The sequence below is a fragment of the Abramis brama genome (assembly GCF_963993115.1).
Source record: "Abramis brama genome assembly, chromosome: 5".
NCBI classification, from domain to species: domain Eukaryota; kingdom Metazoa; phylum Chordata; class Actinopteri; order Cypriniformes; family Leuciscidae; genus Abramis; species Abramis brama.
In genome coordinates this window covers 19,902,123-19,927,673 of record NC_139967.1, presented here as the reverse complement: position 1 = coordinate 19,927,673, position 25,551 = coordinate 19,902,123, and the positions used below count along the sequence as shown (strand labels likewise).

Below are 25,551 nucleotides of genomic sequence, written 5' to 3'. Positions count from 1 at the left end.
TTTCTATTTTTATGCTTATATAGGAAACATCAGGGTCTCATGTTGAATGTCCACAAAGTACAACTCAATAATTAATAACCACTTTATTACCACTGCAGTCATAATACAGTTTATACATGGCTGAACTGAATTTGCAGGAGAAAAACCAGACATCTCAATTTTTATTTAAAAAAAACAAACACTACATAATCATTAAATGAGTTGAACATCTTGATTATATGAAATTATACAAATGCTAATATTTTCTGTACTCTAACACCGCTACTGCTACAGAAATTTGAATGCACTAGGCTAGATAAAGTATTATATAAAGGACAGCAACTGCTTGTTGTGGAATTGATTATCAGATCTCTATGCAGATATTACATGTGTGTTCTGTCTCTCAACAAGTGGCATTTTTATATTTGAATGTATACAAATGTTGTGTATGCCTACATGCATGCATTGTTTTGCTCTGGTGTTCTGGGAATATGAAGCCAGTTTCAGCTATTTGTTATATGTTTGTCATTGCAAAGCAGAAGATGGCATGCCCTATGTAGTCAGGTGTTGGCAGTATGGGATAAAGAACAAAATAAACTAACACAATTGACACAGTTTTAAAAAGATTATTGGTCAGAGTAACGAATGCACATATTTGGGTTTTTTTTTTACTGAACAGTTAACATTTATGATTTAACAAAATTAACACATTTACATCATTTGAGGAAAAAAGGTTTGTGCTTTGAAGCAACTATTTTTCTATATTTTGTCCACCAGAAAGATCCACAATTAGCAAAAACCAAGAGAAACTCAATTCATGTGATAAAAAACTTAGCAATTTTCATTAACTGCTGGATGTTTATAACAAAACATGGGCTTATAAATACACAAAGACAAAGTAAAATATACAACTAAAATACAGAATTTAACCTGATATTATTCAAATAAAACAAATAAAAAATAAAAATCCTATTACCCATTACACCAGTCTGACTTGTTTCCCTTTTCTCTTATTTGGTGAATAAATTACAATGATATTTCATGATTTGTCCCTTGAAAAATAAATGAATATTTTAGGGTTACCCAACCCTGGTCCTGGAATAGCCCCATAAGTCCACATTTCCTCTCCATTATCTGATAAACTCATTTCAGGTATTGGAGTTTATACTAATGAACTGATAAGTTGAATCAGGTGTGTTTGATTAGGGGAACTTTTAGCGTGTAGGTTCTTTTAGGGCAAATTGTAGTGTTTAAACTTGACTGAAATGCATTAATTGGGCCATTGAAGATACGTTTTGAGAGGAGAAACATGTCACCGAGATTTTGTCCGTGCAGATTCCTGCAAAAGAAAATGATCACATAAATAGATGTAACTAATTTCAACATCATTTTTAATAATATTCCACATTATAGTGGTATATAATGATTACAAAGATATAAAGATTACACTTTTAATATTTTTTATGTTTCCAATGTATTCATTATGTTGTATGCATTGCATTATGTGAACCCACCACCATCAAGTGTCCATTCTTGGCTCTGTAGACCATGCATTCACTGCTGCTCTTAAAATCCACAAATCCCTCTTTGCCAGGCTGGATGTCAAACCTCACACTACAAATGACAATGATTCAGTATATGTATAATGCATGCATTTAAATACAATGCTAACACTTTACAATAAGGTTTCATTTGTTAACATTGGTTAACTTGAACTAATAATGAACTGCACTTCTACCGCATTTTATCTTTTTTAAATGTTAATTTCAACATTTACTAATACATTATTAAAATCAAAAGTTGTTATTGTTAACATTAGTTAATGCACTGTGAACTAACCTGAACAAACAATGAACAGCTGTCTTTTTTTTAACATTAACAAAGATTAATAAATACTGTAATAAAACCAATGTATTGCTCATAGTTAGTTAATTTTAGTTCATGCATTAACTAATAAAAAACTTAAATTAAACCTTATTGTAAAGTGTTACCAATACAACAAATGATTTATCTCTGAAAGCAGGACCGAGTACCCAAAGGCAATTCAGGTAAAAGTATCTCACCTTCCTTGTACAACTTTGATAAGGCTTTGGTTTTTTGTCACTACACAGATTTTTGTCAATGCCTCGAATAGATAGCTGCACTGCAAGACCAGGTCCCCCTAAAAATAGAATATTTCAATGACAGGTTATTGTATTCAAATTATATTACTATACATGTGTGTAAACAAAATGTTTGTTTTTGTTTCAATTTACCACATGACAGTCATTTAAAGCAATTATTGCTCACAAAGGTATTTGTTCACCTACTTTTTGCTTTGTGTCATCACATGTGACATGGAGAATCAGGAAGTTGTCACTTAAATTGCTGACAGACACCCCTGTAAATACGCAAATATATCTTATGTAAACAAAGTTATTGTATGGTATAATATGGAACTTTACTATTTAGTAATGGTGTGTTACACGAGTTAAAAAAAAGATCAAATATAAAAATAAGACTATTAAAATCAAAACTATTCATTTAAAATGAGCTTTTAATGAAATTTGATCATTTCTAGTAGTTATATTTATATTATAATGCATAGACTATATTCAAAATAATATATATTTAAATAAATGCCTCTGAAATCTGAATTGATGGCAAATTTCACACAATCATACTTAATTATTGGGAATTTGTGCCGAGTAGTGTTGATTATATGTAATCTGGATTACATAATCAGATTACAAAAATTAAATACTTGTAATTAGATTATATTACATTTTAAAATACTCCTAATCAAATGTTTTAATTTTCCTTTCTCAAACGTTTTGTGGAATTGCACACACAGACTGGCCACTTGTCAGGCGACTATAATTATGTCATGTCTGTTTTTTGTTTAATTTCATGTTCTTGTTTTCATGTCTTTTATTTTTACAGTTTCCTGGTTCCTTGTCAGGAGATTCCTTGCCCTCATTTGATCATCCCTGCATCCCAACGTCCATACTAGCCATCCTAAATAGTATGTGAGATTAGAATAAGTGTGTCCCAAAGCATAGTATATTGGAAAAAGTATGTCAAAAGTCCCCGGATGATCTACTATTTCCGGTAGATTTTGAAGTGTGGATCCGTGCACACTCTAAAGGCTAATATTGCCCACAGCCCATTGCGCTTTGGATGAGGATTCGGTTCAGAGCTACAAACACAAGTAAAAAGTGTTTAAAAACTGCAAAACATGGCGGATGTGCGCGACCAAAGGTAAGAGGTTTAGATAAAGGTTTGAGTGACTAATAATCAAAGTTTAACCTGATAAAAAAAAATTATTTAATGTCACCCATTATATTTCATCTGCAATAACAATGTGGTCGATCCGTTTGGCCGTTAACTTTTAAATGCATCATCATTATGCATTAATGAGAGGAGAGTCTCCGCATGAAAGACCAGCGACTGCAGATCAACGTGCTACTACATTTGTTTCCGATACAGTAGGAAATGAAATGAAATGTGGAGGATTTTAACTGTGACAAGATGACGGACAGCCCAGTTTACTGTGACAGGATGCGACAGAGAGCAACCATTAAAGACGCACTTGTATGAAGTGATATGTCTCAAAGCTTGTCTCCTCTTTTGCTACACACTTAAAAGTATGTACTTTTTCTTCACAAAAAGAGTACATACTTTTAGGGCGCAGTATAAGTAGGCGAATTGGGACGCAGGACGTCTTTTGTTTCCCTAAGGCTTGTTTGACTTCATGCAGCGCTGCGCAGACCGATCAGTGGCTGACTTGAAGCTGTGCATGCCGGATAGAAATTTTGTCCGACTCGAGACAGCGCCGACGCAATGTAACTGTGACGTATGTCATCAAAGTACCGCGAGAGCGATTCGAGAGTAGATGGAAGACTCAGCCTGATGACGACACAGCTGTTTCACGATTGGCCGGATTCACCGCAAGACAACAATCGCGTTATTCTCACACCTTCAGTTCCACAAATGCTCACAAATCTGTTTTTTTATAACTGTAAAATCTCTTTTCATGTAGTCGCAATGTTATATTGTGTCATGTTTATCAAAATAAAATTGATTTAAAAAAAGTAGACCCCACTTCATTGATAGTATAGGCTTATGTTTAACTTTATTCTTGTACAAACAGACGCTCTATTTAGCAGTACATTAAGTATTGAATGAAAATGTCTCTGAAAAGTCTGTGTATTTGACAAAAATTGCATTTATTTCACTTTGGCTGTGGTAAAGTATGCAAACACAGGCAATTCTCGCCAATTGGTTACATCCAGCCGCAGCCGATGTCGAACACACCTCTAGTCGTATGTGTCCTGTTCTGATTGGTTGCTTCAGGTCATGTGTTTCTCTGTTCTGTTTTCTCATTGGTTCATTGTTTGATTATACACAGGTGTTCCTTGTTAGTCATTAGTCTCTGTGTGCATATATAGCCCTCATGTTTCCATTGTTCCCTGTCTAGCTTTGTTCCCTGTAACAGAGAGTTTTGTGTTTCATGTTCATGTTCATGTTCAAGTTTAGGTTGTCAAGTCAAATCTAACCAGTATTTTTTCATGTTTTGTTTAAATAAAAGACATGAAAACAAGAACATGAAATTAAACAAAAAACAGACGTGACAAATTACATGCAAAATTGAGAGGCTGCACAGCATAAACAAATTAAATATTTAATCTTTTTATTAGATCGTTTTATTCGGATTTTTTTAACTTTCAAATTATTTCTTCTAATTTAACTCGATTATTTAAATTTTAGCTTTTTAATGTTATAAACAAGTTAGATCAAAAGTAATCTAAAAGTAATAAAAAAAAATTGTAATGTAATAGAGTACATTACTGATTACAATTTTTATCATGTAATTTGTATTCAGTAATGGACTACAATTTGTAATCTTATTTGTAAAATTTGTAATTTTAAAGTAATCTATCCAGCACTGTTGGACATTGAGATTTACCTTTAAGCGAGCTGTAATTCACCCTCTGTTTAATTTTGGCCTCCTCGACCAGATACGCAGCAGCCTGGGTGAAGATCAGCTGTCTGAAACGTGGCCGAAAGCCATTCCTGTCATACTTAATCACTGGAACACTGTACTGTATAGAGAGAGAGAGAGTTTACAATCCGTTTCCCCTGCCCATGATATAAACATCTGTCTGACTGAAAAATAAATGAATATAGATCTACTGTACTCATAGTCAAACAAGCTCAGAAATGTGTACATACATGTGTATGTAAAGTTTTACATACCTCAATGCCCTCAGGACAAATCAGCTGCAAGACTTTGACGTTCATGTCCTGTTCACCTGAAGACAATAAACATAGAGAGAGCAAAGTTTTGTAATGTTTACTCTTGATCTTTGCATTTACAATTACAGCAGCAGAAGTATATAAAACAAATCATAAACTCTTACTTATCCTAGTGTCAGCAAAGGGTTGGCAGATGCTCTGAGGGTAGTTCTCTTTTCTGTCTTTGAATATGTCACTGGTCAGTGCTTTGATTTGCAGCTGAAAATGAAATGGAACTGTAAAAGTATTCCAGACAGAGAATAAAATGTGAAAACAAATGTTCAGATAAATGAGAGGTGAAAATGACAATTTTACCTGCACTTTCCGCTGTGCACTGATCCCCCGAACATACTTCCGTACGAGGAGACGTGTGTGCAACTTACGTAAGAGCACTGAGGCCTATAGATAAATGTAAAGTTTCATTAGTGAAATCATAAACCTCAGCTATATCAATAACTTTGCAGTGTTTCAATGATAACAGGTCCAAAAATATATGGACTACCTCTTGCATTATTGGTGGAGGAGTCAGCCAGGTAGTTTTGTCTATTACTGATTTTGGCAGATACTCTTTGAGTCGAGTGAGGTAGCTCTGTCTGACAAAGGCCAGATATTCAGAGTTATCCATGCTTACAGGCTGATTCCTGTTCATGAAGCCCTTGATAAACCTGCAGGATTTGGGAAAAAATATCTTACAGCTCAAACATCATAAAATTTGATTGTTACCTTAAATATGTATATACATTACTGTTCAAAAGTCAGTAAGATTTTTTTAATGTGCATTCATTTGATCAAAATAGTCAAATATTTTGAAATACTATGGTTACATTTTTTTTGTAAATTTACTAAATGTACCCATTTCACTCAATTTTAAAATGTGATTTATTCATGAGATGGCAAAGCTGAATTTTTGGGGGGTGAAACATTTGAAAACAGTGATACATTTCCACATGAATATAAGTTCAAAAGAACAGCATTTATTTGAAATAGAAATCTTTTGTAACATTTTAAATGTCTATACTGTGTCTTTTATCAAATTGATGCATCCTTGCTGAATAAAAGTATTTCAAAACTTTATTCAAAAATAAATCCTACTGATCCCAAACGTGCATTTCCATAAAATCATATTTAGATCAATAAAATTTTCATTTAATTGTCATTCAGTGCCTGTATAAAAGCTTTTCCAACATTACTTTGGTCACGTAAAAGCAGAAGTAACTGACAGGAAGGATCTGACATGATTGTCTCACTTCTTGATGACTTTGACAGCCCAGGCTCTTCTTTCCCTCTCTTTTCTGGCCTGAAGGCCCCTCCAACATGTTTCAATCTTGGTAGCTGTTAATGAATTAAAAGTAATGTTATGTACAGGGCCGTCACTAGAGGGGAGAAAGGTTCTTGTGATTTCAACCTTAAAGGTCCCATTGCATGAAAATTTCACTTTATGAGGTTTTTGAACATTAATATGAGTTTCCCTAGCCTGCCTATGGTCCCCCAGTGGCTAGACGTTTTGATGGATGTAAACCAAGCCCTGGGTATTTTTGAGAAAATGAAAGCTCAGACGGGCGAATCTAGAAATCTTCCCTTTATGTTGTCATAAGGGGAAAGGTTACCTCCCCTTTCTCTTCTTTGCCCGCCCATGAGAATATGAGAATATACGCGAGAGACATCATGGCTTGCAAACGAGCGAAGCATGGCAGTTGCTCAGTGTTTGGATGTACAAATGAACACAAAAGTATTTTTTTAGTTCCTTCATCCGAGCCTCCGAAGAACCAGTGGGTTATGTGAATTTCTGATGTGTAATTGTTTAAGTTCAGACAGATAATCTTTCTCTCAAAATCATTCAATACTGTTTATGCATCAGTAAATCAAGCCAGTGACTAAACGATCAACTTCACGTCGTTTCTCGTAGGATGAAAATAATCTTACTTAAACTGTGATTAATATATATACAGAAAGCGATCAAAGAACAATCCCCTTCCAATCGCCCAAGCTGTCAATCACACAGCGCGAGTTTATCTGGACACTTGCCAAAACTCGTTATGAATTCAATGACACTGTTACGCTGCACAACCAAGCTCTTGTACTTACCTCATGTTTGCATTGGTGAAATCATTAGTGAGAGTGCAGAAACTGCGTTGCAATGATAAGATCATTCATGCAATCATCTGCTCAATGCTCATCACTGCAACCTTTTATGTGATGGGAATAGATCTAAATACTCAAAAAACTTCTCACGATTCGTTAATCTCGATAGCTGTAATAGTAAAAACGTATAATAGCTGTAATAGTAAAGTTTCGAGAGAGTTCCACATGTAATGATAGCTATTTCATATGCATGCATGTCAGCAGTGGGCGTTTACACTGAAGTCTCACAGCAGACACGCCCCTTCAAACAGAGTGTTCAAATCAGAGGCTAAAATCAGGCTAGGAAATATGCCTTTTATTTCTAAATTATAACAACTTTTGATCTAAAAAACATACTAACATTATAAAGGCACCTAAAGAAACATTCTAAAATAATAAAATAATCCATGCAATGTTGCAATGCAACTCTAGTGTTTTAAACAAGAAATGTTCAATACCTGCTTCTCTCTGCCTTTGGTAGTCTTCTTTCACCCTATAGCCTTTGTATTTGGCCTGGATCCTTGTGGCTGTAACACAAGAGATTTGAGATACCAACCAGTCAGGTCAAAGCTGGAATTGCAAGAATCATAACTAGACCTTCAGGGGATCCCAGCCTTCTTTTGTCAGATGTTACTGGCGCCTTACCCAGTTCATGCTTGCAGACCTCAAATGCATCTTCAGTGGCAAAAAGAGTCCTGGGATGGCGAATAAAGATTTTTGTCCTTGAGAAATTAGAGGGAAAAAATATTTTTGTTTTATAAACATTTTATAGGTAGTGCATATTTCCTGGTCCTAGAAGAACAACACAGTATCATTGCAGTAGCCAGTTTTTACTTTCCCATCTTGTACTCGTTTGGTTTGTAGCCAAGGTGTTTGATGAGCTGCTGCACTCCCTCTGCTGGTGTCCCATTCCAGTGTGGCCATGTATCAGGACATAGAGCCTTATATCTGCAATGATCATGTTTGCAGGTGAGAAAAAGTGAGAACAAGCACCTGATACAAAAGATGTGTGCAAGTTGCATTGTTGGAAACAAACACACAACGCAAATGCACCTTTTTAGGAAGACTTCGTATCTTCTCCTATAAGCAAACCCAGCACGCCTGACTCTCAGGTGCTCCATTAACCCCAGGTACTTGACTTGATGTCTCACCATGACATCATCAAAGTGATCTGAGGTTAGGCGAGTGAGAGAGAGGTCACTGGCACCGTCTGGTAAAACATTCAGCAGACAAAACCACTAACAAGAGGTGTGAAGTGAAAGGCTCACCTGGCTGCTTGCAGTGGTTGGGTTTCAGGCACCGCACATACCATGGTTCTTTTGTCATGAGGATTTCAGTGAGGCCTGCAAGGCTGCTCTTAAACTGGGTGGCTACCTGTTCACAAAAACAGTCAACAATGTATTTTTGATTCCTGTAAATTAAAGTGCTGCCACTGCTTAAATAAAGGTTAAGTTGGAAACAATATCATGAGTGGCTCTCAGGTTTTCAATCTGCTGTGTTAATTATACTAAAATTGTAGTCAAACAATCTGTATATTTGTTTCTTATTGCCAGAAAATTAACACAAGAAAAACATTTTAAATATATAGATCAGGCTGTTATAATTATTTGTTTTTTAGTTAGCTATTAAAACATCTTTCACTGTACCGTCTCAGGTCTTTTCTTGCCGTCAGGTTCAATAGCATGGAAGCAATGCTGGATAATACTGTTCTTAGACTGTCGCATGACCTTAAACAATAACAAATAAGTTTTATCTTTATGACGATTTCATAATCATTATTTTTTTTAAAGATGACCAATAGAGAATACATGCTGTGGGGAAACCTCTTACCTCTTTAATGTTCCTGTACAGAAGATCATTATTTTTGTCAAGAAATCCTGACAAAACAAAAAGATCAAGATAAATAAATGTTTTTTTTTATTTTACTTTTCAGTCTTAAAACAGTTTGCACTAAGTATCTTACCAACAACTGAGTAAGTAACTTCTCCAGCATAGTGTAGGAGTCGAAAATCCCCTCGTTCCAAGGTCTTGCGGGTTTTCTGGTCAGCCAATTTGTGCCTGAGATTTAGAGACAATGAATTGGATTAATAAATTAATACAGTACCTTACCTTCAATTCTACTTTGCATGTGAAGGTTTTAGTTGTTCAGCTATATCAGCTTTACAAGTTATATTACATGGCAGATACATATACAAAATTTAACAATTCAAGTCACCTTTATACAGACCAAAAACATAGTTCTGCAAACTAGTTAATGCTACAATATTTGCAATTTAGGAGTCCTTCACCCTTCAATAAATGCCCATGAGTCAGTCTAGTATGGCCTAGAGAACACCTTGTATACACAACTTGGTCATGTCTATATTAAAAGGGTAGATGCATATTTTCCCACCACGGGAGAAGGTTTTAGCTAAGGCCATTGACTGTAATATCTATATAAAAGCAAGCGATCTACATTCAGGATCTACAAAATTAGCTATTATTATTTTTTAAGGATTTAATTTAATACAAGGGTGTCTAATCCTACTCCTGGAAGACTGCCTTCCTACAGAGTTTGGCTCCAACACCTGCTTGGAAGTTTCTAGTGATCCTGAAGACCTTGATTAGCTGCTTCAGTTGTGTTTTATTAGGACTAGAGCTAAACTCTGGAAGGTGGCCCTCCAGGAACAGGATTGGACATCCCTGTTTTAATGCCTACAGAAGTACTATGATAGCATTTAAATACTGGTGTTATGTCCGTTTTAAAAAGAATTTAAAATGTTTACCCACGTGACAAAATGAGGGTGACCGCACATCTTTTCCTCTAGCTTCTCCAGGAATGTAAAATCTGTGGCTTCTCCAGGACGCAGACATTCTTCATCCTTTAATGCGGGATACAAGACATAAAGACTGTGACTTAGGGTGTGTTCACACTTGGCAGGTTTGATTCAATTAAAAGAAAATAAGTGTGTGTAAGTGTGAACACTGCCATCCAAACCCTGGTGCGCACAAAACAAGCTGACCGAGACCCCTGAAAAAAGGTCCAAATGAACTCTAGTGCAGTTCGACAGAAACATGAACGCAGCTAAGGGTTCTTTCATACTAGCACTTTTGGTGTGCACCCGGGTTCTATTGACGTCAGAGTTCGGTTGGGTATGGTGGTCTAGGCCTAGGGTATGGTTCATATGAACTCCGGTACGGTTCATTGCTGATTATGAACGCAATCGTACTAAATTGTTGAAAAACTGCTATTAATGACATATGATTCGATAAAGCTGTGGCTGCGTTCAAAATCGCATACTCTCTTGAGTAGGTACTTATTTTCAATAAGTAATTACTTCACGACCACTAAAAAGGTACATTGTGTGTATGAAGGTGTGTGTAGTATGAATGTCCGGACATACGACATTCGCCATGCTGTCATTATCATGTGACCTATCAGCATCAGTTAAGTCGCTTCACTGCCATTCACAAATCCTCTCCCATGGCCTCATGGGAAAAACTTTGTGAGAAATCAACCAACCAACAAACATTTGCTAAAATTCAACTTCGAAAAAAGACAAACATTTTCTCTATAAATTACTTTTTAAATGTACTTGTGATAAAATGTTTTTTTAAAGTTTTTCTGGGTCCATCAAGACCTTCAAAGTTTGTCCTGATAAAAATCGTTGCCTCATGATATTAAAACTTGGACATATGATTCGATAATGCGCACCATGTTGTGTGTTTAGTATGCAAGTGTGTGTAGTATCAGCATCAGTTACGTCGCTTTACTACCATTCACAAATCCTCTCCCGTGGCCTCATGGGAAAGTAAAGTGTCCATCGTTTGCACACTTCAGAATCTCGGCAGAAGTAGTAGGTCATCCCGGTACTTGTTGCCTACTCTTTTATGTGTACTGTGAATTTGGACATACTTCTTTTGTCACATACTGTTTTTCACCTAGGGAGGAATGCGATTTTGGATGCAGCCTGTGTGTTTGTGTGTGTTCTCCCTCACTTTCCTGACAAGCGTGACTGAAGCACTGCAAGCAGAGAGAATTATCTCATTCCTGCTCGCCTTCAGCAGAAATGGACTCCTGCGTTCTTTAGAACATTTGCAGTACGGCAGATAGACGCAAGTGCCGTTATGTGCTGACGCTTTGAAAACAAAACCAAAGGTTTAAAAAACAAAATATAAAAGTGAGGTGAGCAACGCTATGCATTTTCCTGCCTTCAGTCGCACCAGACAATTGAACCAAGTGTGAAAGCACCCTTAATCATGTCATGAATCCATTCTACGTACCAGTATTGATATGATGCCTCTATGTTTCTCCTCCACCAGGTCACAGATGATCTTATTGTTGAAGAATGGCACTGGCTCCCACTAAAATGTCAACATGGGGTAAAAAAGTTTATCAATGAAAATATGGCAAAGCACAGAAAGTGAGGCAGATCTGTGTAACAAAGCATTTAGATAACATTACTATCTGTAGATATCTGAAAAGGCCTTGTTGATTTCAAAGTAATGATGTATGTACTTCACCTCGATTCCCTCCATCTCGTACTCCTCCTGCTCTGATTTGAGGGTGAGCTGGATGAAAAGCTGCTGAAGCTTTTCATTGCAGAAGTTTATACAGAACTGTTCAAAACTGAGGAGCAAATCACCAGTAATTATATACATGGTAAACATCAATCCATCAAAATATTTATCTAGTACTTAACAAATATAAGACAATTTACATGCAATAGCAATAATCTCATCAGTGCAGCGTGTTTCTACTTTACAGTAATGGCACATTTATTTGTGTCTAGATGTGTCTAGAGGGCTTGTTCTGAAACTATATTGATAAGAAGGTTACTAATTGGTTTTAACTTCTTAACCCATTTTCAGAGTTTTCTTGAAGGAAATGTGTAATGTGTATGATTGCAATGATTCAGTGTCACCTGTTCACATCAAACACTTCAAATCCATAGATGTCAAGCAGTCCAATCACCGTCTTTCTGGTTGAATCCTGCATTGATAGAATAAATAGATTGAACACCTAATAATCTATTGACTAATTCATTTCTTGTTATATACCACTATTAAAAGCAGAATTTGTAAACCATGCATACCTTATTTGCCAAAGATTCATTAATCTTATTAACGAGCCATGAGAATGTGCGGCCATAGATGGCTTTGGCTAGTGCATCCCTGGCATACTTTGCATGTTCAGCGGTGAAAGGGCTTAGAACCTGAAAATGATAAATATTATATAATTATGCATTTCCGAAGTACAGAAACATCATGCTATTCCATCTCTTAAATCACTTTTCAAAATGATTTTAATATTATTTAAAAATAAATGTATTTACCATTTAAAACTAATTGTCCAAAACAACGTCATATGGGAATATGAATGTAAAACATAATTTTTATGCAACAGTTAATGTGTCATACAATATATATTTAAAAATTGCATATAGGCTACCTACAGTATGTTGCAATTAATAATTTTAACAAGTACAAGCAATATTTCAGTAAGTATGCTTATGTAAACATACTAGAATTTGGGTCACATTAAATGTTGTATTTACTTGGCATAAGAAAAGGATCTAAAGTGGATGAGTACTAGAACATAGACAATACTAATAAGCCAATGTTCAGAATCCTTCTTTCATCACCTCTTCTGCTTTGGCTTCAATCTTCCTGTGAGTTAAACCCTCCTGTAACATGTTTGAGGGGATGCCCAATAACTGAGAATAACATGAATAAAGAAGAAATGAGTTGCAACAAAGAAACAAAAGTCAAAGGTCAATATTGGCATTACAGTATAAACTATCCCATTTTGAATGCATAAATATTCTAAAACTTGACATAAGTGACAGATGAACATACCTTTGACAGCCAGTGCACTTCTGCACTGCTGTTTAATGTGGCATAACCCAGAGCACTGGCCTCAAAGTGAACATTCCCGAGATGAAGGACACTGGCAATGATCGCAAACAGATGCTAAAAGAAGACCAAAGGTATTAAACAATGACCTCTCTTTCTAAAAATCAGCCTTCTACACTGACTCAAATCAACATGCTCAAACTCCAATCACTCTGAGAGCATCTTACCTCTATATCTTTTTCACTAAACTTAACGATAGTAAGAGCCTTCTGAACGGTTTTCCAGTCACTCTTGTCATTAATGGAGCTCACTTTGGCACATTCTCCCTGTCCAGAAAGTAGATTTTGAACAATAAAATAAATATACTTCGTTTATGGCTCTGATAAGTCTATGCATCAATAAAATAAAAAAAGTAATATCTGTGTTTCTAACCTGAATAAGATAGCGGTAGTTCTGACAGTTTCGCTCCAAACCAAGCCAGCGAAGAAGCTCATCCTCCCCTCCCTCAACTAACTGATAGAAGATGTGGAAGTTCCTCTCTCCATGATTTTGGTGGACCACCCTTGACTTTTCCAGTAAGTAGCTTAAGATGTGGCCACCGACAGCTGCTCCCTAAAAGAATAAGCAAGTATTTACATTTGTAAGGAGGAATGCTTTTCTGCTATTCTGCTTCTGTCCGAATCGGACTTTACCCGATGGTCAAACTGTATGTCCATATACTTTCCAAATCGACTCGAGTTGTCATTTTTCAGGGTTTTGGCGTTTCCAAAAGCCTGTAGAGATAAAGCCCTCAGCATTAATACTTCACATTGTGCAACACTTTGAGCATGTACACTGAGAATTTTTCAACGTTTTCAACTGATACATTTAGAAAAAAATTCTGACCTCGAGCACAGGATTTGAAAGAAGGAGCCGATCTCTCACGTTGTCCAGGAGTCTAGTGCTGGGACAGCTTACTGCATAGAACTGCAGGACTTTCTTAGAGGCCTCTGTCTTACCAGAACCACTCTCACCAGAGATGAGGATGAAGTGGTTGTTGGTTTCACTAACCATTGTCCGGTACACGTTATCAGCAAGTGCAAATCTGAGAGGTCAGAAAAACTACATTTAAAACAATGATCTTCAAAGAAGAATATAAGTAAGAAAACATAAGAAAGTAAAGTTTAAGAACAAATGGTAAATGTGTATATACATTGCCATTCAAAAGTTTGGGGTCGGTAATATTTTTAAATGTTTCTAAAAAAAGGTCTCTTATTATCATCAAGGCTGCATTTATTTGATCAAAAAATACAGTAAAAACTGTAATATTGTGATATATTATTAAAGTTTGTTTTAATACATTTTAAAATGCATTTTATTCCTGTGATGGCAAAGCTGAATTTTCAGCAGTCGTTACTTCAGTGTCACATGATCCTACAGATATCATTCTATCTAATATGTTGATTTTCTGCTCAAGAAACATTTCTTATTATCATTTTTTTTTTGAAAAATTATTTTAAAATAATTAATACTAATAATTTTAAATTATAAATATTTTGAATATTTTTTTGTAAAAATGTAAAAGTATTTACTGTCACTTTTGATCTATTTAATGTATCCCTGAGGAATAAAAGTATAATTTGTATATATTGTATATAATGTATTTTTCATGTGTATATATGCAAACTTACATATGAGGAGGCAGCTCAAAAAAGTTGACTCCCATATAAATGTCCATTTGTTTCTTGGTATAGATACCCAAGTCCTTATATGGATTTACTGACACTAGGAGGGTCCCGATGTAGGTCTAAGTAAGAAAAACAAAGACATGCAAGAAAAAATGTCCAGTCCTTTGCCTCGAAAGAGTATTGAGTTATGATCCGAGTTCAATAAAACATTTTAAAAATATGTTGTCAACTTTTAAAAAGTTTGTTCTGGAACAATCAGCCAAAAAAAAATAAACTCACAGGTTAAAGAAGGATCATAATGAAATATAACTGTCTCAGCAGTTTCGTATAGGAGGTTTATCTTTGTAAGGTGCCCTTCATAACCTTCTCCATGCTGAATCATCAGCAAAGTGAGTTTCCAGTTCTTGCGACAAGGCAAATGAGATGTATAGAGAACATTTTCACTTAGTAGGATACCTGCTGTGTGCAGTGACCTGTGTTCAGCATGAGAGTCCACATTATTCTCTACCCCATCTCAATAATGAAAGTAACAGTGATACTGGATATTGCATTGCCGGCCTTTATCCCAGTCTATTCTCAGAAGTCACATGAGTGGGTGCAGGACTCACATATATAAGGTTCTCATTGAACCGTTTTCTAAGGTTGTCCATAAATGCGGTCTCACTGGTGTAGGCGTCCAGGAGAACAAAGTCCTGAATGCCCACCCGGTCCCGAGCCGTCAAACACCCCTCCATCTCCTGTAGGATCCGCTGGCAGCGCTCCTCTAAACTCTGTTAATCACAGACAAGAAAAATAAAGGAACAGGTGTCGATCAGCGATTCCAATAAAAGGTAGATGTGTTTTTACAGATGTGTTCTTATTTCAAGGAGAAGATTAAACTGCACAATAATAATTTAATTTTTATACGTCACAAATATTCATGATTTTTCCTGTTTGACATTAAGGAATTAATTACCATTATGAACTTAAATGTTTTCAGCTTGTTTTCAGGCTATAAGTTTACTGTAAGTTTGTGCAGCAACAGCATTAGAAGTTGCTTGAAACAAGTGCTTTGTACTTTAAAACTTATCTTTAAAACACTTATTTATTTAACTTATTTAATTGACTATTTATATTCAAAAAAATCTTAATGGTGATTATTTAACAATAGTCTCTCACTGATGTACACAAATGACCAAGATCACTGACTTTCCTTCACTCTGACTTTATTATTTATCACTTTATCACTCTACATCCAGTAGGCTATATATCATTTTGGATGTGGCCTTGAACAAATCCTGTCAACAAAATGCCATGAACCGTCTGAGCCCTGCCTTACTTATCTAATCTAAAATGTTTTTTCTGCACAGTCCATCAAAAGGAACATTCATCAATCAACACTGATAACGGCAGGGTCTACCTTGGTCTTTTGACAAACAGGAAGGATATATTTTTGTGTGTTGATGAAGTCCTATGTCCTCTAAAAAAGTTATTTAAAAAAGAAACTTAAATAATGAAACTTCAGCACTGCCTTAATTGTTCGTGGCATAGATTTGACAAGGTGCTGGTAAAAAATGTTGGTCCATACTGACATATTACATATTGGCAAATTTGTCAGCTACACATCCATGATGCAAATTTCCCATTCCACCACATCCCAAAAGTGCTATATTGGGTTGAGATCTGGTGACTGTGGAGTCCATTTGAGTGTAGTGAACTCATTGTCAAGTTCAAGAAAATAGTTTTGAGATGATTTGAGCTGTCATGGCGCGTTATCCTGCTGAAAGTAGCCGCAGAAGATGGGTACATTGTGGTCAGGGATGGACATGGACAAAAATACTCAGGTAGGATGTGGCTTTAAAAAATGCTAAATTGGTACTAAGGGGCCCAAAATGTCCCGAGAAAATACTCCGATTTGGCAGCAACAATAATGCCACGTTCAAACTTCAAAGTCACTTAAATCTCCTTTCTTCCCCATTCTGATGCTCAAATTGAACTTCAACAGATCACCTTGATCATATGCATGCCTAAATGTGTACACATTTTTACAGTGTACAAATATTGCAAATATTAACTATATATTCAAAGGCTAAATAATTTATATTTTGTTAAAGAAAAACACTATAGCTGATACTAAATATTATTTGTTGCAACAGTGTGATTCTTGATATGACATACTATTCCTGAGTCATAGGCTACTACTCCTAAACTGTTATTAAAAAAAACATTAAAATAACTGAGCGAATTTACATAGTTTATTTTCAGAGAGACATATCACAGTCAGCTGTATGTTAGTCCAGCTGCACTGCATGCTCTGCTCAGGATTCACTTCAGGAATAAATTTAAATCTACAATTTGCGTAATAATTTTTACGTTTGGTTTTTACAATTTTTTGGTTCTCTCATATTACAGGCCTATCTTAGACCTCGAACAATATTTTGAAAATGTATTTAGAGAATGCACATTTCAAAAAATAGTTAAAAGTAAAAGTTGGAGCCCTTACCTTCAGTGCAGTGATTGTTTCTCTGTGTAATGATGTGGGAACTGTGTGATTTTATCCAGTTTTGTAAAGAGCATCTGTGATTATTTCAAGTACAACAGGAAACAATGTCATATCACACTCACCACTTCCACCATGGGAAGTCATTAATAAAAAGTTTGCTAAGGAAACGGGGGTCTGCGTGTATGTGTGTGTCAAGAAACATCTGTCTAAAACAGAAATCGTTATGGATTTATTGTCTTGCATCCTGAAAAGCTCTGCTCAGCATAGGTTTGTCCTATCTTGGTTCCTTTAAACCAGAGGGCAAATCTATTTCTATCAGAGATTACACGGTTCCTCTCCATTCCTGTCATGGGATGGAATTTGGGCCAAGGTCACAGGAATACAAAAAATAAATGAACCATTCCTGTCTGGTGCTATACTGATGCTTGATTTACCTCTAAGAACAGATGAGTCTCTCTCTCTCTCTCTCTCTCTCTCTCTCTCTCTCTCTCTCTCTCTCTCTCTCTCTCTCTCTCTCTCTCTCTCTCTCTCTCTATATATATATATATATATATATATATATATATATATATCATATCATATTTGAACAAATCCAGTTGAAACCACAACATGTGCACAATAAGTTACAAGTTTAATTTTCTAAACTGCATGTCCAGGGAATATTTAAAACAGTTTTTGATAACATTAGTAAAATAAAAGGTTACACTTTATTTTGATAGTCCACTTAGACATTCTACTAACTATAAGTTACTTTGCAACTACATGTCAACTAACTCAGAGCATTACTGTTAGGTTGGGGTTAGTGTTAATAGAATAAGTTGACATATACTTGCAAAGTTTCTTATAGTCAGTAGAATGTTGGGGGAGCATCAAAATCAAATGTTAGCAGATATTAAGCAGACAGTCTAATACTGTAATGACTGGAAGTTGACATAGTCGCAAAATTACTTATAGTTAGTAAAATGTCTGAAGTGAACTATTGAAAAAAAGTGTTATCAAAAAAATATAGCTAAGTAAGCTGTCAGTCTATTGTACCACAAAAGCAAAAGTGCAGACAGAGACTAGGAAATGTTCTGAAAGATAAAGCTGGCATCACATTTGACTCCTGTCTATAAGCTGGCAAAGAGCACTCAAACTAGAGCCAAGAGGGGATGCCAAGATTCTGGCAGTCTGTCAGTGTTCCTCTCTCATTACACACAGAATGTTATGTATTGCATCTGTTTAAAAGACAATCATCATCTTAGCTTTAAACTCAGTGTTTTAAACTTTTATTTCTTGGTACCAATAACCAACTGAAAGACTTAAAATTACTAGGTTGCAACGTGAATATTTAGCTATGCATATAAATGATACAATATTATATATATCATAATGATGTATTATAATAATATACACATTATACTGTAGTGTATATCTAGTGTATACGCATTTTTTTTTATTAACATTGGGAAGTTTGAGCTTGCTGATATTTTCCTCCTGTAATTACACAACTAATCAGGTCTTAAAGTCCCTCTGTGGTGAAAATCAAGTTTCTAATGTTGTTTTATATGTCAATGTGGTGTTTTAATATGCTTTAAGCCAAACCATGTGCAAATTCGTAAGTCAACACCATTGCTGTGTCTTTTCTTCTTAAAACTGCAGTGAACCAAAGATATTCTCAAAAACGTGGTTTGAAAGCGCTCGTTTCTGACGTCACAAACTACATTGTAACCAATCACGTCAACGAGTGGATCTCTGAGCTTGTGTGAATGAGTGGAGGTGGGGCTAATTATCATATTCATAAAACCACATATACTAAATGAGGAAAGGGTGTAGAGTTACATTCAAGCTATTTTAAGGCATGAAGATTTTTTTTTCCATGGAAACAACATTTAAATATGTAATTTTGGTGATCAAAGGTGAGTTTTAAGGGATAAAATTATTGACTACAAGGAGACTTTAATTGAAAAAAACCACAGTTTAATTTCCGTGAGGACTTAGATTTCCACTTTGGTGTCAATGTTATTAGATACATCTTGTTGTATTTCCGAGTGAGTCATTGAGACATTAAAGCTGATTTTGAGGGAGAAGGAAAGTCTATCTGGCTAAATGACCATCATCTGAGAGGCCACGCTATTGTCCCAAAACTTTAGTATGTCACAGGATCCCAGTGCTCAGCTCACAATATGGCTTGAGACTTCGGAAAAAGCTAGAGCTGATCGTTGGTCACTGACCCACATTCTTCTGTAAAAGTCACTAAACAAAGTCTTGACAAATATTTACAGCTAAAAGTCTGATTTACCTTTTTGAACCTATTTACACCATTTACATGGATTTCTCTGTTTATATATACATATATTAAGTATGAGGGAGAACTCAATTTTACCCCCAAATAATAACATTCTCACGGTCGTTTGCAGTCACATTTGCATTAAATATTAAAACAAGTCTCAAATAAATGTAAAAAAAAGAAATACCAAGAGGAACTTATAGAACAAAAATGATTTAGTACTTTTTGTCAGTTTGTGTATTTTTAATTTAGCTTTCAAAACAAATATGCTCGTAAATACTCTAAATAGACACAATACTAATTAATCTTAGGCCAAATTAAAATAAAGGCACAGTCAGCTATAAGCGTCTGAAATATTCCTGAATTACCTCAGTATCCATTGCTTTTTCCAGAATAGATGAATCTTTATTCTCCTGGTATTAGTCCAGTGTTCAGTAGAATAAAGGGCTTTCAGTGTCCAGTTTGCCCTGGCATGATGGAAACTCAGACCAGAAGAAGACACATCTAGAGTGATCCACTTCACATTCAGTCCTGATCAATTCTGCTTGCTTTTTCTTTCTAATCGTTCTTCTCTTTCTCTATCTCACGTTTGTATCCATGGTGAAGAGCTCTCGTGACATTATTTCACTTTAAGCACCACTACTAAACTCAGCTCTTGGTCTGCTCCAAGATGCTGAATGATTCATGGAGGGGCAGCAAGAGAAGATCTCATTCAGCACCTCTCCTTAGCGGCCGCTGCCCCACCATGTGTAACACAAGGCTGTGGAAACCTGAGCTAACACCCTACTCCCTCTCCTCCTACCTGTCTTCTTCTGCACAAAATTACATTGTTGGAGTCTAGTTACTGATCTTTGATTAGGTGGATCCGTTTTCTGCTAATTACTACCCACTCACCAACACGTGGCCCGTGGCTCATAGCCCATTTGGTGTAAAATTGTCTCTGTTTTATTTTTTACAAACTGATAGATCTCTAATTACTGCTGGGACGGTCATTTGAGGTTCTGATGGAACCTGAGTCAGCGGATGTTTACCTCATTACTGTAAAAGAATGTAATTACTAGACTTCCTCAGGTAATGTATGGTTCAGTTGCCCTACTTACTTGATGTATTTTTAGTTTCATGTCTTGAGATATACATTTTTTAGACAGGGCCACTGCCCCTAAAAATGTCTATGCACTGCCCTGCTTTTGAACCAATTCTTTTCAGTGAAACGGTTGAACAAGTGCACCAAATAAGACTGGAATGGATTTAAAACAGTATGTGTCCTCAAATGTATCCAACTCAAAAGGCAATAATATTGTCTAAAACCTAGTCATCATGTCTGCTTTTTCTTTGCACCAATGAACCACTCCAACCTGTTAAAGTGCCCCAATTATGCTATTTTAAAGGTTCCTAATTTTGTTTTGGAGGTCTCCTACAACAGGTTTACATGCATCTCATAATATACACTGCACATCACCACATAACTCAATAACTCTCAAACAACTCATCCGAGGATTTAGTCTCTCTAAATCCATCCTTTCCGAGAGCCTGCTCTGCTCTGATTGGCCAGACGGCCCAGTTTGTTATGACTGACCTTTCCGCTTACAGCGCGGTTACACACGGTTACTTTAACTCCGGAGGCTTCCTCAGTCCTCAGCGATCGTGCACACTGTAAAGACAGTAACGATTGCATTGATTTTACCATATCAATCCGAGCACGAGTCCGGTAATGAAATGTTGGAAAAATAGTTATTTAAAGGGATAGTTCACTTTGAAATTAAATTTTGGTATGTTTTAGCTTACCTCAAGGGCATCCAAGATGTAGGTGTCTTTTTTTCCGCAGTAGTTTCAATTTTGATATTTTTAGGTCAAACCATTCTTGTCTGTCAGTCATTTAATGCAGGTCTGTGGTCACTGTCTCAAAGAGCATGCACAGAGTCCAAATTAAAACAATTCCCCGTCGTCCAAATTAAACAATTCCCCATCGTAAGTACACATTGATGGCCTAAGACACGAAACGAGCGGTTTGTGTGAGAAAACGAACAGTATTTATATCGTTTTTACCTCTTATACACAGCCACGTCCAAGTGATCTGATCTGACGTGTACGCAGACTGGTGCATAGATATATACAGGTCGCCTTGTCTACGGCAGTTCATTGGAACGAATGTCTTTAAGGCGACATCTAGTGTATATATCTATGCACCATTCTGCGTACACGTCACACACCAGGATGCGCGCGCGCCCTCAGATCACTTGGACGTGGCTGTGTATAAGAGGTAAAAACGATATAAATACTGTTCGTTTTCTCACACAAACCGCTCGTTTCGTGTCTTAGGCCATCAATGTGTACTTACGATGGGGAATTGTTTAATTTGGACGACGGGGAATTGTTTTAATTTGGACTCTGTGCATGCTCTTTGAGGTGGTGACCATAGACCTGCATTAAATGACTGACAGACAAGAACGGTTTGACCTAAAAAATATCAAAATTGAAACTACTGCGGAAAAAAAGACACCTACATCTTGGATGCCCTTGAGGTAAGCTAAAACATACCAAAATTTAATTTCAAAGTGAACTATCCCTTTAACCCGAACCTCCATCGCAAGAGCGACTTGTATGTTTCCAAGTGATACGCTACTCAGTTTGACGTACATTATGAGATGTTGCAACTGTAATTACTCACCATCAGCATGAACAAGTGTATGTCCATCAACAAACCGATGTGTATATTTCTAATTTATTGCAGTGCATGTGGGAACTGTATCATTAACTGTATCAATAACAGCAAATACCTTAGCCGAGCACTAACGTTGATGACTGATGTACCATTAAAGTTTGTAAAACAAATCTTGCTCCATCCTTTATCAATACTCAAAGTAGTAAGAACATACAATCTGCATTAATGGACACAATGATGGAACACAACAAAATATTGGGATTGTAGTTGTACTGCTGTGGTATCATTAAAAAAAAAATGAATTTTAACCACTGATTCTTTGCAGCCTCATCATTCGGAAGTGAAAATAAAACAAATTTACTTTCACTGCATAGGACACAGCGTCTTCTCGACATGATGTTAATCATATGACAAAGCTACAGCGTTTGAGGGCGGGTCAAGTTGTTCGCCGGCCGACAACGTAGAACATGGACATTATGCAAATGTGTTACCCTATGACGTGTAGCCATAATACAGTGAGATTCGAATTCCTGACAACTTGTTCAGGAGGTTCAGAGGCGATCCTTTCTTTTAGGAGACAATAACTTTATTTATAGTGCACTTTTGACTTTACAACTTTGAAGACCGTTTACATTCACAGACAGCTATATTACTAAATAAATTAATATTTTTTAATTTAATTAAGGATTTGACTCTTGACACTATAAATATTTTGTATAATTATAGTATTTTACTCATAGACTGTAAAAAATGATGACTATTTTGACTATTTTTACATTGACATATTACATTGATGAGTGAATAATTATTATTTTTTTCATATTTTATTTAACAAAGATTATATTCCAAATTAAATGTAGCCTGAGGCTTACTGTTAATAAACCAATCAGAACAACATATGCATCTATTATCAATCCTTAGACCAGGGTTCACCAATCTCGGTCCTGGAGGGCCTCTGTCCCTGCAAAGTTTAGCTCCAACCAGCTCCAACACACCTGTTTGAAAGTTTCTAGTATGCCTAGTGAGACCTTGATTAGCTGGTTCAGGTGTGTTTAATTGGGGTTGGAGCTAAACTCTGCAGGACAGCGGCCCTCCAGGACCGAGATTGGTGAACCCTGCCTTAGACTGTAAAATTGGTCTGCAAGATCTGCCAAAGCTTGCTGGCACCTGGTCAAGCTGGTGGTGACCTGACCAAGCTACTAGATTGGACCAGCTACCAGTTTAAGCTTTTCCTTAAGACTTTTCCAGTTGGGACATGATGAACCAAGTCCACTGATATGAGAGAATGAGTGTACCAATGATTTTGAATGATGCAGTGAACTCAAAGTTTATTTAATAGCAAAAATGTTAACAAATACTTAGGTTATGACTTTAAGTTTTTATGAGCTTGTTTATGTCTGCCATAGTTGTTTGTTTTATCATCAGACACGCAGTGAGTGATGATGTGCAAAACTGTATAGCGAATATTAGACCTAATCAATCATTCAACCTGCATTAAATCTAACACTAATGACAATAAACACCTTTATTATCATAATAGAAAAAAGTAGCCTATGACTTTTGTGGTGTGTACACGGTTGTCATAATTACGTGGTGAATTAGTGATGGAGTAAAAAGATGAATCGTTTTTTATCAGACTTTCCATCCATGTATGATGTGTACCACACTTGAGTTAGGCTAAATCACATTTACTTACGAAGCGCATATGTCATCCAAATGTTGCCTTTCTGTGGGAATTCCAAACCAACAGGATTTCCAGTGAAGTATAGATTATTCCTGAGGCCCGACTCTGCTTTTATCAGTTTGACATTTATCTCATCCACTCCACCCAAATCATTATCTCCTACTCCTACTATTAAAAAAAAAAAAATGATAAAAATAAAAATAAAAGCTGAAATTTGTTTACCGCCAAACGCAACTGCAAAGTCCCTGCCTGCCTGTTTCCAAACATGTTTCCTGATAATCTAATTGGTCAGGCCAACAGATAGGACCGCCCCCGAACTAATGCCATTGGCTGGGCTAATGGTGCTACGTTGGGAGTTATGTTTTTATAGTATCACACACAGTGTTTGCTATTTCAAATTCTTAATTCCTATCGGATTTTTTTTCTGAAGCCTTCTCTAATTACTTCGCTGTATACAAGATTCCAAAGGTAAACTAACTTTCCACAACATCTTATTACTAACCATTTACCTTTTGATAACACGTGGCTTCAAAACATTTCATTTTTAAATTAATAAAATAATAAATTTAAAACAAAAAGTATATGTAGTGAACGTCAATTAGTAAGTCAATACATCATGGTGTAAAATGATGGAATCGTGGAATCACAGCATAGCCCTAAAGATCGGATATTCCACACAAAGTGGCCATGTTAATGTTCTCAGTCCTAATTAGTGTCCCCGACTACACCTTTGACCTAATTTATATGTTAGTGGTGCAAGCTGATACAATGTTAAAACAGATACCCTCTTGTAACTAAACACAACACACTTCAGATAAATAGGAACTAAACTGACCGTGATAGTAGATTCTCAAACATTACATGGTGTTATAAGGTTTATAATGTAAACACTGGAGGAAATTAATATATAGCTCTCTCTCTATATATATGAAGAGTTCAGATGCAAAAGCCTCTAAGTGCCATCTGAAATTTTCTTCTAGAATGATCATTTTTATCAAGCTCGTATATTTAAGTTCAGTTATTTCACTTAAATGACAATTAATAGGTAATTTTCATTGCCATTTAAGTGAAATTACTTTATTTAAATATACAAGCTTGATAAAAAATGATCAATCTAGAAGAAAATTTCAGATGGCACTTAGAGGCTTTTGCATCTGAGCTCTTCATATATATATATATATATATATACATACACACACACACACACACACACACACACACACACACACACACATAGGATACACTCAGTATTCCAGTATCAAGAAATAAGCTTGAGCATAAGCATCACTACGAGCAGTTAGTAGATCTTACCTTAGAGTTCAGGCAGTACATGTTTTAAGGAAGACAAAATTCACGTCCTGCTTGGTTTGTTTCAATTGAGAGTCCCGGGAGAGAATGGGACAGTGCCAGCGGTGCAGAGAGGTGTACCGTACTGTATAGGCTATGCGTTGGTATCCAGAGTAAAATAAAAAAGACAAGATCCAAGAAGAGTTGAAGTGGGACACTGCTTATTATGGTTGCATCACCTGAATTTATGGACATCCCACTATGAAACATGCTCTACATGGGCTGTCG

The 25,551-nt window shown here is 36.0% G+C and overlaps 1 protein-coding gene across 1 annotated transcript; it reads right to left on the bottom strand.

The window, feature by feature from the left end:
- Window positions 1-68: 68 nt before the first annotated feature.
- Window positions 69-25,511, bottom strand: myo1hb (myosin IHb). The gene is made up of 32 exons (XM_084113726.1): window positions 25,288-25,511; window positions 15,488-15,649; window positions 14,883-14,998; window positions 14,098-14,296; window positions 13,905-13,985; window positions 13,645-13,824; window positions 13,440-13,538; window positions 13,216-13,329; window positions 13,002-13,073; window positions 12,453-12,572; window positions 12,282-12,349; window positions 11,881-11,986; window positions 11,641-11,721; window positions 10,147-10,238; window positions 9,341-9,435; window positions 9,208-9,254; window positions 9,024-9,104; window positions 8,646-8,751; window positions 8,431-8,548; window positions 8,212-8,325; window positions 8,023-8,099; window positions 7,836-7,904; window positions 6,504-6,588; window positions 5,759-5,921; window positions 5,572-5,655; window positions 5,382-5,475; window positions 5,218-5,273; window positions 4,928-5,063; window positions 2,289-2,359; window positions 2,043-2,140; window positions 1,494-1,593; window positions 69-1,318 (listed from the first exon to the last, which is right to left on the bottom strand). Exons 1-32 carry the CDS (start codon window positions 25,306-25,308, stop codon window positions 1,292-1,294), a joined length of 3,132 nt encoding a protein of 1,043 aa, XP_083969852.1. The 5' UTR covers window positions 25,309-25,511; the 3' UTR covers window positions 69-1,291.
- Window positions 25,512-25,551: the final 40 nt, after the last annotated feature.